Raw genomic sequence first — 13,281 nt, 5'->3', positions numbered from 1 at the left:
TGCCTCTGGATATGGTTTTCTTATTTAATTGGGCTAACATGCAATGATAAAAAGCTAATTCGTTTTTCTATGAACGATTAATTCAGGTTTTTTTAAACCCTTGGATTTGTTTGTTGAATGAATGTTGATATAAATGTGTATATGTCTTTAAGAAACATGCCTATTTGTATGTTGAATGATTCTCTTATTTACATTTTCTGTTGTTGCAGTATAGATCCCCACCCTAACATAAACTGGAAAAAAACTGTCCAAAATCAGCCTTTAACACATATGCCTGAAAATGTGGAATACTGAGCTGGATTGAAGAGTTAAAAGAATAGTTACTCCAGAAAACCCCCTTGCTGCTCTGCAGTGTCACATATTTTGAGGACTTCTGATAATAAGCCACACATCTCTTTCACCATAATACCAATCTTAGTTAAACGGATTATCGTAGAGTTTATTGGTGCGGCTGTTTATTTTGTGATTGGTTTTCATAAAAAAGCGTAGGCCCTTCTATCGCTACTGAAGTTACTCAATGTGTTTCTTTTCTTAGGATTACCTTGCGGATAGCGGCGCGGTTCTCGCCTCTGAAGAATTCAAGCGTTTCACTTGGACAGGGAGTAAGCCAGACCAAGCACAATTCTTTGGGTATGTTTAATGGCTTTTGTTTGAAAATTAAATGTTAAATAATTGTTGTACATTTTTCAGAACGAACAATTATCTAGCTATGTACTGAAAATTGAGTGACTTTAAAATTTTCATTCAGTTAAAAGAGAAAACGTTTTACCCTTGCTCTCCAGACACCTTTCATGCCACCATCAATTTAATTCAATAAAAATATGTGGTATCTGGGATAAATATTGACATAACTCCAGCTTCGGGGCTTTCCAGACGTGTCTCTAATTTAATTCTTGCTATTTATTGAAGCAGGGAAAGATAGATTACTGAGATCCCTGTGTACGACTACTACAATTGCATTAGCAGGATAAACGGTAATATTCAATTAATACAGGGCACAATACAAACTAAATTAACTCTGTGTACTTGAACAATAGACAATGTTGCTACCAAACTGAATGGTACCCATTTTATTAAAGGCATTCATAGTCGTTTGCTGTTGTTCTCTGTAGCAGGGAGCATGCATACCTTCAGTTTCTGCACTGAGTTATTACCCAGAGGGTATCCGAAAGCTAATGGATTGCCACTTTTGGGCTAGTTCAATGAAAGGGACCAAAACATGAAGGGTTACAGTCAAAGAGTGGGTTCTTATAAATTGGGGGGAAAAGAGAGGACATTTTTCAGACGTACCAAACAAAGATCCCTTTTGCCACTCCCGTAAAAGATCCAGGAATATGATGGAGCATGGAGTATTCCATCTGTGATTCTGGGACCCTTCTCCCGAGTGGTGCTTCCCATTATGATTTTCCAGCCTCGGTTTCTTTTCAGACCAGTGTGGGGAAGACGAGGAGGACTAAAGTTAAAACTGCTCTACCAGGAAATCCCTGGCTCATCTTCCCTTCTGCTAGAACAAAGCCCCCCTCGACAACAGATAAGGCCTTAATTATAAAACACTCAAGGGGGTTTAATAATAATAGTCCATTTAAGAGCACATCAGACTAAGGGGAGAGTTCGGGTAGAAAGTGCAGGATAAAACTGTACCATTTGGCACTGTAGAACGTTTGCTTTGTTTATATAGGTTTATTAGTTAAACTTTTAGCTGCTCGCTGCAGAAACGTGTTGGTTTCGGTTTTGTGTAATACAGTCCATAACACAATATCATTCTACTTAAAGTTTCTGTTTTTTTAGCTGGCTCTACTTGTATTTTTTCACAATTAGCTATTACTACCTCTTTATTGGGGAAGATTATCTGATGGGTAGTTCATTAAACCGTATGCTCCAGTCCAGTACCGCACACTCTCTTACATTTATTTCTTCACTCCGATATGATCATCAACTGCTCAGATTTACCGGCCCTTACTTCATTCAACTTTTGAGGAAACTTGTTTCGATTTCGACTCAGCGCTATGTTACGCTGATACTACAGCTGCACGCAGAAACGGATCCAGTCGTTTGATCTCGAGATTAATCGTGCAACAATCTTTATCTCCCTGTGCCTAAAAATGAATATATATTTTAGAAAGTGCTTTGTCTAGCACATGCTGGCACCACCCCTTCCTATCACATCATGGTTTCTGAAATCTGAACTCAGTTGGAAGTCACACACCATCATGATAATTGTACAGCCCTCTACACCTCTTTGGGGACACATCTGCACTGGTATACATGTAGAATAAATGCGAGGTCAAACAGAGCAAGCTTGATTGTACAGGTGGGCTGTAGTTAGGAAGTACAAAGAGTGAAATGATCCAGTGTCTTGGCCATTAAGCTCTACAACTCGCAGTGCCCAGAACCTGCCAAATCTGAGGGTCTTCAAGAACAGTCTGAAGATGAGCTTCCTCACAATGGTCTTCTCATTCCTTGCAGTCGCCACTATGTGGAACTGGACTCTGAACTCAATGCAGCCATGCTAGGATGCAACCTTTAGACTCCGATGCCCCTTTCTGTCTTACCTCCAGCTGCCAACTCAATGGGAATCGATCGCCATTATAGTCTGCTCTTTTGTTAAAACATTGTCCCTGCATGGTGTCTTCTAGTCACAATACTATAGCCTTATAGACCGCCGTAGAGGGCTATACCGGCTATTAAAGGCCCTCTCCAGCGTTCGGCGAGGGCCTTTAACAAGGGAGAGGGCCTTTAATAGCCGGTATAGCCCAGCTACAAAGGGCTATAAGGCTATTAGAACATTATGCCACTATAGGGCAGAATGTTCTAACAAAAAAAAAACAAAGCCTTATAGAAGCGTGAGGGGACTGGAATCCCCTCAGGCTCCCTGAAGCCTTTGTTCACAGCCACATTGGAATGTTGGAGCTCCAGGCTTATACCAGCCATTATAAGCCCGGCGCACTCCATTGTTTTCAATGGAGCTCCCAACATTCCAATGTTCCAATAAACAATAAACGTAATAATGAAATAATGCAAGAATACATTACATCAATAGCCCTTTGAAGACACTTGTTGATTGCGTAGTTAAGTTGAGTGTGCGCAGAGTGAGAGTACAGGACCTTTATATGGAGCTGCAGTTCATCTGTTGCAGCCTGTGGTGACTGGTATTCTTGAGAAAATAAGAACATTTTCCCTGCAATCAAAATGGCTGCTTGGGACTCGACTGCACACGCGCATATACCAGGAAGAGCAGCCGAGTACCTAACACATTGTCTATCCAGGAGGGTACCATTTCCCACCATGAGAGAGGGCATCCCTTCCCTTAGCAGAACAATGACAGGAAACAGGAGGCGGGGTCTAGAAAATCTCCTGCCACAATGATTCCATCATAAGCCGCTGTGTATAACTGAGGCACGCCGGGCGAGGGCTATCCAGGCAAACGCTGCTGCCGCTCGCCGATCTACAGTTCATCAACTAAATATAAACTGCCATGACTGCATGCAGCAGCTCAGATATGAATGTGACAGCTTTACAATGGGAGGGTGTGAGGCACTCGGTCTGTAATCATTGCTGACGTTTCCTTGTTTATAAGGGCTCGCATTTATTATGCGCTGTGTGCCAAGCACTGCCCAACTCCAAACAATGAGGAGCAATTGATATTGTATACGAGAGCACTGGTGGCATTATATAGTAGCGGTGAGTAAAGACGTGTTGAGTTCTAGCACCAAATTTAGAAATCCCCATACAACAGATCATCACACGACCGCCCCAGTCTGCGATGGAACCACCCAGACAGCCGACAAGGCTCTGAGCCTCTACAAGGGGCAGACTTAATGTTTTAAAAATGCCTCTAATAATTTAACATGTACTCAGCTCTAATTAAAATTTGGGCTTCCAAGAGAGAATTTAGAACTGGAATACTTTTTTTCATATGGATAAAGAACATTTCATGAAATCATACAAACAAACAGACAAAGCAAGTAGAGGAAAGGACGCTGAGGTAACTTCTACAGCTGAATAGGTCAAAGCATCAAAAGAATCATGACTTACAAAAGACCGAAACCTATCATTCAAAATCTTAAAACTTAATGGCAAATATTGCAACTATTAAAGAGGTTGAGTGAAATGGTTCTCACGTACAAGTGCAATGTGGGCTATTAGCTTGAAACCACGTTGGTGCCCCTGTAGAGGAACATGAAGAGCAGCAGAATGGAATAAAAAGCATTCCCTATAATGGCTTTGTAGGTAAGGGAGATGATGTGATTTGCCCACAGTCACACAGTGTTGAGTCAAGCTCTGAGGCTGGGATTCTAAACCTAGTCCACAGTAGGCACTGTTTCAGTCCTTTAAGTGATGGCATTCCTCAAGCGGCTGGCGGTTCCTCGCTTCAAGCGTTCCCGTTTTGGAGGTCAATCCATTAATGTGAAATCTGCTACTGCTTGGAATTCCCTCCCTTTGACCCTCCGCTCCAACCAGAATTATGCGCTTTTTAAAAAAGCACTTAAGACCCACCTGTACAAATTGGCGCTTTAATGCCCCGCCTTCCCTCCTCTAATTTCTGCCTCTAGCATCGTCCCCTTCGCGCCAGGATACTCTAGTAGTAATTGAGTGCGCTATAAAACCCCATATAACATAACATAACAAGGGTGTGGCTCTCTGTGTGAGCGGTCAATGTGCTCAAGCTCAGTAGAGCATTGTCTTTCTTGAGTATGAGAGCGACATCAAGTATGACCACAGGATCCATTTGACACAGCGAAAACTAATACTCGACTAGGCAAGGATTGGAGAGAATTAGAAACAATTGGAAACTCTGATGAGAGATAGGGTACGCTTCAGAGGTGCAAAATAAGAGGGCCAATGAATTCGAACTAATTGGCGACATGGGCTTGTCCCACTGGAAGCGAAGATGCTTAATCTTGTCATACACCGATTAATGTGCAGAGTTCCATAAATGAAAGCATCAAGTTATATTTCTCATTGGCGCTGCAGTGTCACAAAATGTTGCCACCTCTTTGGACTATTGCTCCTGTAAATACAGTGTAACACTTTGAGCCTTCAATGTGCAAATTACACAAAATATTTGGCCACTGCAGCCATGGATGTGATGCTATATGAAAGAGACACTAAGGGCCCGATTCACAGAACTAACTTAAGACAAAATCCTAAATTTACTACCATTTTGGTATTCACAGAAGGCATTTAGGAGTCCTAAAGTTAGGACTCCTAACTTTAGGACTCCTAAATGCCTTCTGTGAATACCAAAAGTCTTAAAGTTAGGATTTTTCTCAGTTTAGTAGTAAAGTTAGGACTCCTAAATGCCTTCTGTGAATACCGAAAGTCTTAAAGTTAGGATTTTTCGCAGTTTAGGAGTAGTTAAGTTAGGACTCCTAACTTTAGGACTCCTAAATGACTACTGTGAATACCCAAAGTCTTAAAGTTAGGATTTTCTCAGTTTAGGAGTATGTAAAGTTAGGAGTCTTAACTCTAGGACTCCTAAATGACTACTGTGAATACCGAAATGAGTAAGTGCCTTCTGTGAATACCAAAATGGTAGTAAGTTTAGGATTTTGTCTTAAGTTAGTTCTGCGAATCAGGCCCTAATAAATGATAGTCTTTGTGAAGTGCAAAAGCTGGCCCATGGGGCCTCCTGTTGCTGGAAGGAAAGCAGTGAGTACAGTAGCCAGCATCAGACTAAGGAAAGTTGAAAAAACACATGTTCAACTGTTTCTTGAAATGAGTTTCATCTGCAGTGCGGCGCAAGGCTGAGGGAATATTATTCTACGATTTACAGACTAGATAATAGAAGGAAGGCCCTGGCCCACCAACTTTTAGTGAGATTGTGCTTCGGAATCTCCATGAAACGGGCATCACCAGACCTCAATGCTCTGGAGGAATGATAGGGAATCATTCACTCCGAATTATAAAGTTCATAGCTGCCAACCAGGCATCTCAATGCTGGCAGCAAAGAAAGGAGTCAAGGAAAGAGACCATTCATTTGGCTTTAGCCAAACCTTCAATTGTTTCCTAAACTGGTTTTGATTAGTAATTTGGCGAATGGAGAGAGGCATCTCATTCTTAGCCTTAGCCGTCAGCTAGGTAAAAGATCGGTTTCACGAAGTCCTTAGGTGAAACCTAGGCACCTTCAAGAGTGAGGCTTCCACTGATCTAAGAGGACGACAAGACACACATTGACACAGCCTCTTACCGAGCTACTTGGGGCGACCTTTTGGAAAGAGCAGAAGGTAATAACTAGAGCTTTAAAAATAATACATTTCTTGATAGGGATCCAGAGAATTTTTACTGTTTGACATCTAGGTACGCCAAGGAACAGCCTAGCAGCTGCATTTTGAACAACTTGCAAGTGATCAAGAAGGTAGCTAGGCTGACCCATATACAAAGTGTTTGGATTATCTAGAAGTCTAGAAGTAATTGCCACATGTATAATGGTTTTCTGAGATTCTGTCGGGACAGATTCTAAAGTTTTCTTTAAAGTATGGATCAAAGAAAAGCACATCTCAGCCACTAATAGGATCTGGGAGTGACAAGAGAACTTGACATCGAAGCTGACTCCAAGATGTTTTGCTCCAGAACTAGAAATCAGAGCAGGCCACCAATCATTAAACCAACCATCGGTAGTATGTCCAACCAATGAACCTATGGTTTAGAGCAGTTGCTTCTCAGACAATTCCTAATCATCCATTCCACTACCTGCATTAGGGATCTCTTAAGGGCAAGCTGCCAAACTGTCGCCTTTTCTCTAAATGTAAGAATAATCTGCGTGTCATCTGCCGACAAATCCAACAAGATTAGGGCGGCCATCCTACGATCGAGGCAGGTCTTAATAAATTAAGAAACCTTAAGCAGAGCAGTTTCTGCAATGTTCCTCTGGCAATAGCCAGATTGAGATAGATCCAACAATTTGTGTTGTTCCAAATACTTATTTTACTGCTGATTAACATGTTTCTCAAGCATTTTAGAGGCGGTGGGCAGAAAGGAGATGGATCACAAATTGTCCAACTTCGTGGGATCAGTTGTAGGTTTCTTAAGTGGAAGGAATCGTCGCTAATTGTTTCCTGCTTTTTAGAAGTAATCCAGAAGAGAGTGATGAATACAAATTCTATTTAGAACAGGATTGGTAGTCTCGATAGCAGATGCCAAAAGAACTGGGCAGGCTGGGATCAAAAGGAGAGCCAGATCTACATTGTAAAATTACTTGCGCGATTCTTCTACAGAGATCTGATTGAAACTAGGAAGGAAACAAGAGACTTTAGTGAGGGCTATACCAGACCCCAATTCAAAAAGCGATTCATGTCCTGTTGTAAAAAAATATTGCTATATTTTGTCTACCTTCTCTTCAAAAAAAGCAGACAGGTTGTCACACAGCTCTTTAGTAGAGCAAACTCCCTAGTGATGCAGGCTTTAGGATGGAGAATTGCTTTGAAGAAAGCCTTCCCCAGAGGTGTTTAGGACATGGAGATTATTATCTTGATGCTTCCTTTGCTTGATTCTGTTGTGATCGTCAAGTTTAGTTTTGCTTCTTTGCTTACTGCTTGGTAACCAGCTTGTGGCCAGGAATCTAAGTCCCATTGAATTCCGTATAAGGCTCTCTGGGTTGTAAAAACCGAGAAGAGAGATTGTAAGTAGACCTCTGGAGTGTGTATACTAAGGGATGAAGTCTAATCATAACAATTCTTCTAGAGTAGAATTTCAAAACGTGTGGCTCTTTTGAGAGAAAAAGAACAAACTGAGAAATGATATGTTGCATACAACATTATTTTCTTATGGTGATCCCTGTGTTTTCACTATTGCAGGAAAAAAAAGAAATCCAGCTATAATTTTACAAATGGCTCTTACAACTGGACAAAGACAACCTGCAATGACTACTATATTCAAAACAAATAGGTAAACTGACTATACTGTATTTATAGAGTTTTAAAACTTTAACCGAATGTTTACTTTGTGACACCTCATATCTTCATCAGAATCTTTTGTACAAATCAATAAATACTTATATTTTTAAAGGTTAGAGAGCCCTAGGTGGCCAAGAATCTGGCAGTTTCTCGCTTGAATGCAGGGAATGCCTCCTGCCATTTATAACAAATTCACAGTGATTCAGATCAAGATACCAAGAAACATTAACGACTCTATCCAGGAGAACCCTATCTTAGCATCCTTCATCGTCTCCTTATACACGCAAGACCATTCAAACTCAAAACATCTAAGGTATCAAGGACTATAATGGAGCACTGCTTCCATGCATCCCAGAGAGCATCAATACATCATCTCAGACATAGAGCATTTCCCAAGACCCTTCAAACATTCAGGTGTAACTCCACTTCTAACAAATACAATAACTTTCTGGAAGACTCTCCAACTATCAGCCCACATACAATCTCACCTATTCTTCTTTTGTTTGTGAAAGTCCAGCAATTGTACGCAAGACAAACAGTTTTCAGACATACCCTTCATAGGCAGAGAGTATGCATTGCTCTACAGTGGAGAGGACCTACTCAGATTAATGACAAGGACACTCAGGCAATCCAGGTTCCACACTCCCTATCAGAAGCCTATGACAGAGTTGCCTCCTGGCTATGTTGGACCTCTGGATAGTGTTATGGGAGTCACCCTGAGAAGGTTTCATTCATTTTCTTTCAATTATAATCTGTATTTCACAACCAGTGGAAAAATGTTCCAAGAAAAAGTAAAAAGGTGTTTCTCCAGGGACTGCTCTACCACCAACTCTTTTGAAAGCATAAATGCTGGGACTTTTCCAACGTCAACTCCAATTCCCAATTTATGGTGATGAAACACACCTTGATTATAGGCCAGATAAAGAAAAAGCAAAGACCACAGCCATTGCAGAGTGTCTAAGGAACACTGGCTTCTGGATGAATGAGAAATTCCTCTGCTTTTACTGGTCTAAATTGGAGATCTTCCGAGTGAGAGACTTGATTAGGAAACAAACTACCATTTGATGAGCCCAAAGACCTGGGAACAGAACCACCTCAAACCAGAAAGTTAAAATCCCTGGGTTTACCATGGACTAGCTTGAACTCTCTTTTGAGTCCTGTAACCATAACACCTGTCATTCAAGCGTTTGGAGGCAATCTGTTTATTAAATCGACCAAATGACTAGCCATGCAGTTATACATTTCAACTAAATGTATGCGGAGAGCTGTTTATGCTAACAGCCACTCTGCTTTCAGAGGTGTGGCATTTAAGAACCTGTTTTAGAATGCAGTTTCATTTGATGGATCTCAGTGAAGCATGTGTCATGTTTTGTTTTGAAAACCTTGCAAGGAGTAATCTCGGCTAGAGCAGGGCGTTGGAGGTGGTTCTGCATGGCAGGATATATGCAGCTTGTCAATCAGGGGGTCAACAGCACCTTCCTTGGTGGGCCAGAGAGAAAGCTTATTATGGCCCTGCCTTGAAGGCGCTGTAGGCAAACAGCCGGAAACACCTCCTCCCAGACCATGATGCACATTGTACCATGCTGTTGTGGCTCCGTCCCTGATTAGCGGTGCACATTATACCGCAGTGCCAGATTGTGGGGTACTTTATGCCACAGTTTTGTAACTGTGCCATACGAATTTGCTTCACTTTATAAAAAAGCAGCCCGCCACCTGGACCAGTGCACATTGTATAGTAGAGTTGCTACTCCTCCGTGCAGACTGCAGCCCACATTGGTGGGCATGGCATGGAGGTCTCTGGGAACAGTGCACAAATTGCCCGGCCTGCAGTAGCTCACAATTATTTTCACTGATCAGAAGTAGTTCTCACTACAGAAAAGGTTAGAGACCCCTGCTATAAAGGATTGAAAACCAAGCTGGCAGTCTTCACCTTAAACCTGAAGAAACTGCCACATAATACCCCACATTCAAACAGTGACACTGGCTTGTGGGGGAACAGAGGTTTAATTGGAAGATCCTATGGTTCATTTTCAAATTCGACTACAGCATAGGATTAAATAACCCTCATATAATAGCGTCTTATTAAATTCACGCTATCCTGTGCCCCATCCTCTGAGCTGCAGTAGCTTCAGAACAGTCCACCTGAAAAGGAAGTACGTCTGAGGGCAAATCCACTAAGGTGTAAGACTGTGTTCTACACAACTGACAGTGTTACCTAACGTGTCTTCCTTCACGAGCAACCTTCCTCAATTGAACCTATCACGGAGAGCTAGTTTACCTGTTGTGATGACCAGCCCTCCTAACCTGACAACTCCATTTAGACCCGCCCGACTCCCTCATCCCTGCTCTTTCACGATGGATAGGAAGCAGCTCACCTCCAAGGACACTACTGCAACCATGGATAACACACAGCAGATGCAGCTCTACAAAGCTGCTGCAAAGCGGCTTGCAGGCAGTTTACAAAACTTAGATAAAGATTTATAAATAAGACATGCCTTACTCCTAAGTGTGTTAGGCCTGTCTCTAAAGCCATTTTCTAGAGAGCGGACGCATGAGCTGCATCAGCCACTACCTGCCAACAATAATGAGATTCACTTCCCAGTACAGCCATCCCAAGACTCTGGTTCTCCATTCATTTGTCTTTGGCCACAGGGTTGGTGTTCTGCTATATCAAGTTATTTATCTGTTTAATGATTTGTGTCAGGTCTTAGTATTTCGAACCAAACCACTTTACCTGTCAACCAGATGTTGTTAGACATCCCAGTAATGCACTTTAGGTATTGAGACCAACAACCGTGTGAAGTAGTGTACTGTGGTGGGTGAGAAGTAAAACAGTGAAAGTACAACTGATAAGAGAGAAACATACACATCTGTAAGCTTCTGGGTGTCACTGAGGATGCATCAGGGCGATGGAGTTATGAAAAATGTTGAGCGGAGGGAAGGCTTTCTAGCTTTGTTTGGAGGAGGGGATTAAATGAGTTTCAGGGGTGACAAAATGGAATGAAACTGCTTTATTGAGAGCTAAAAGGGAAGGAATTGCTTTGTGCGGGTGGTTAAGTAGGAAGAGTCAACAGAAGCTTTCAGCGGTGCAGGGGTGGTGGTTAAGCAAAGACAGCAGAATTACTTCATTATGGAGAGTAATATTACAGACAGTTATGTTGTTGATTGAGCAAACATATATCGTTGGTTCTTATGGACTGTGGTGTAAGCTTTGCAGTACACAGTCGAGGATGCATAATTTGTAGGTATGTTTGCCTAAAAGTGGACAATGCTGCTCAACACCATTTCACAAGTACCTGTTTTCTTATCTTACAGTTTCTCAGGTGTCAGCAGGAGCCAGGAGTCCATCCTTTCATCAGGTCTGGGGTAGAGATCCTGCGATTCCAGCTGCAGCCACCATGGGAAGGCAGGACTCACATGTGACCATTCTGATGTAGCGCTGAATGAAACCATTCCACGCTGCCTCCCTCCTGCCGACTAGAGCTCTGTCCCTTCCTACACGTCATCACCTGTTCGGGGAATGTATGAAAAGGGCCCACCTGCAGCATTGTAGCTTTCACGGATTCCATACATCACCTCACCTCATGCTGGACAATGGCTGGGATGGGGGTCCTATTTTTGGGTCTTCTTGAATGTATTACAAGAAAGTGCAAAAAGGGGGTACAGCCTACGCCTTCAATACATTCCAGATTATAATTGATGGGAAAACTTTAAATTCCCTTCAATAAATGCCCCCAGATAGAACAGAATGCCCAATCAAAAAAAGCATGTTGAATTTCTGAAGCTGTTGTTTATGCCATGATATGAATACTGAGTTTAGAACAAAAACAAAAAAAACTCCCCACTTCTCCAAAAAAATGTATATAGAAATATTTCAAATTCATTTGGAAAAGGGCATTTCTTAGCCAATATATTTTTCCTGTCAAATTCCTATTTTTTCTCCAAGGGAAGTACTGGTTTTGAAAGACCCATCCAATTTTCCATCCCACTAATGCACATATTCCCCACTACGTTGTTACTTACTTTTTAAATGAGAAAACTGCATGTCAAGTCACTGGAGACCAACTGGACAAGAAATATAGCACTGGATTAGAGGTTTGTTATTTTTTTTTATAATTGATTGCTGTGATTGACTCAAAGGTGTTTTTAAACCTCCAACTGAACAGTAAACAAATGGTTTCTGGTGGGCCCACTTGCTTTCATATGCACTTATGGCCATCTGTGCTGAAAATTCCATATTGTCCAATTGCATCTACTTAATGACATTGTATGATGTGTTCATTTTCCAGTGGAGTTCCCTGCCTGACCTTTTGAACTCCCACCGCCCCCGAGTTTATGCAGCGTAATGTTTCAAAAACCATGTTGATGTATCTCATGCATATATATCATTTGTAACTGTTAACTGGAATTTGCACCATGGTCTACACTGATAATACGTAAAAGCATAAATCGAATGAGATTAGCAAAAGCATAATTTGCTCTGGGTAGTGTCAAAAAAGGGACACATTTTAGAATATTGCATGAAGTTCCAGTGTATTTACACCATTGATATTTACAGGGATGCAAGCCATACAGTTACTTGTGTGCATTGCAGATAAAAGCAGTACCCTAAAACGGTTCAGAACTTCGAATCACAAAACACAGAATCACCTCACCTCCACTGCTCAATGAAATGTCACCTTACCTCAATTTAGTAACTGACCCGTTCAATAGATTCTGCTGTATTATATTTATCGTGTAAACTTACAAAATGGCCGCTTATCCAAAAAGGCCTACGTCATTCCAAACAAAAAATCGATGCTTTAATTGTGGAAAAGGTATCTTCTGATTTCTAATAGTCAGTATATCCTTTTCCATCGATGAGAACTTTATATATTTATCTGGAGTTATAAAATTGTATTAACAATATTTTTGTGTAAAATAATAGCACTATTTTTGTATCAAACTCTTTTGTATAGTATATCATAAAACATGACAGGTTCTGGGTTTTTTGTGATTGTTTTTAAGTGTGGATCCCCTGCTCGTAGCAAAAGGCAGGGAGTTTATGTAATGGAGAATTACTGTTTGTGGAGCAACACTGCCACCTGAAGGCTGCTAAATTCATGTCAGTAGAATGACGGTGGCAAAATCGACAGACCTAAACAAATCTTAATCTGCGGTTCGATAAAAAAAAGGATACTTTATTCTCAGCAGTCAGCTGTACATTAAGAAATAAACCCTCGTTTTGTTTTCTTTTTAAATTTACGAAGAAGTCCTCAGAGAGTCCAACACATTCCCTACTGTTCGGCAGACTGGAGTTGGAACTCAGGAGAGATGAGCACAGATGTCAGAGGAGAGTGCACTACATCCTATTCTCAGCGCTGTGTGATCCCAAATCTGCCTCATG

General features: G+C 41.4%; 1 protein-coding gene across 2 annotated transcripts in view; it reads left to right on the top strand.

Moving 5' to 3' along the window:
• FLT1 (fms related receptor tyrosine kinase 1) overlaps nt 1–11,510 on the top strand; it is a 370,086-nt gene extending 358,576 nt beyond the window's left edge. For both annotated transcript variants that reach the window (XM_078657127.1, XM_078657126.1), the window contains 3 exons: nt 536–630; nt 7,797–7,887; nt 11,211–11,510. In XM_078657127.1, coding sequence (XP_078513253.1) covers nt 536–630; nt 7,797–7,887 — 186 coding nt within the window. In that variant the 3' untranslated portion in view covers nt 11,211–11,510. The remainder of the gene's footprint in view (nt 1–535; nt 631–7,796; nt 7,888–11,210) is intronic.
• Nucleotides 11,511–13,281: the final 1,771 nt, after the last annotated feature.

Source organism: Lissotriton helveticus, chromosome 8 (assembly GCF_964261635.1).
Source record: "Lissotriton helveticus chromosome 8, aLisHel1.1, whole genome shotgun sequence".
Lineage (NCBI taxonomy): Eukaryota > Metazoa > Chordata > Amphibia > Caudata > Salamandridae > Lissotriton > Lissotriton helveticus.
The sequence above is the reverse complement of the archived record's forward strand: the minus strand, read 5'-3'. Positions and strand labels throughout refer to the sequence as shown.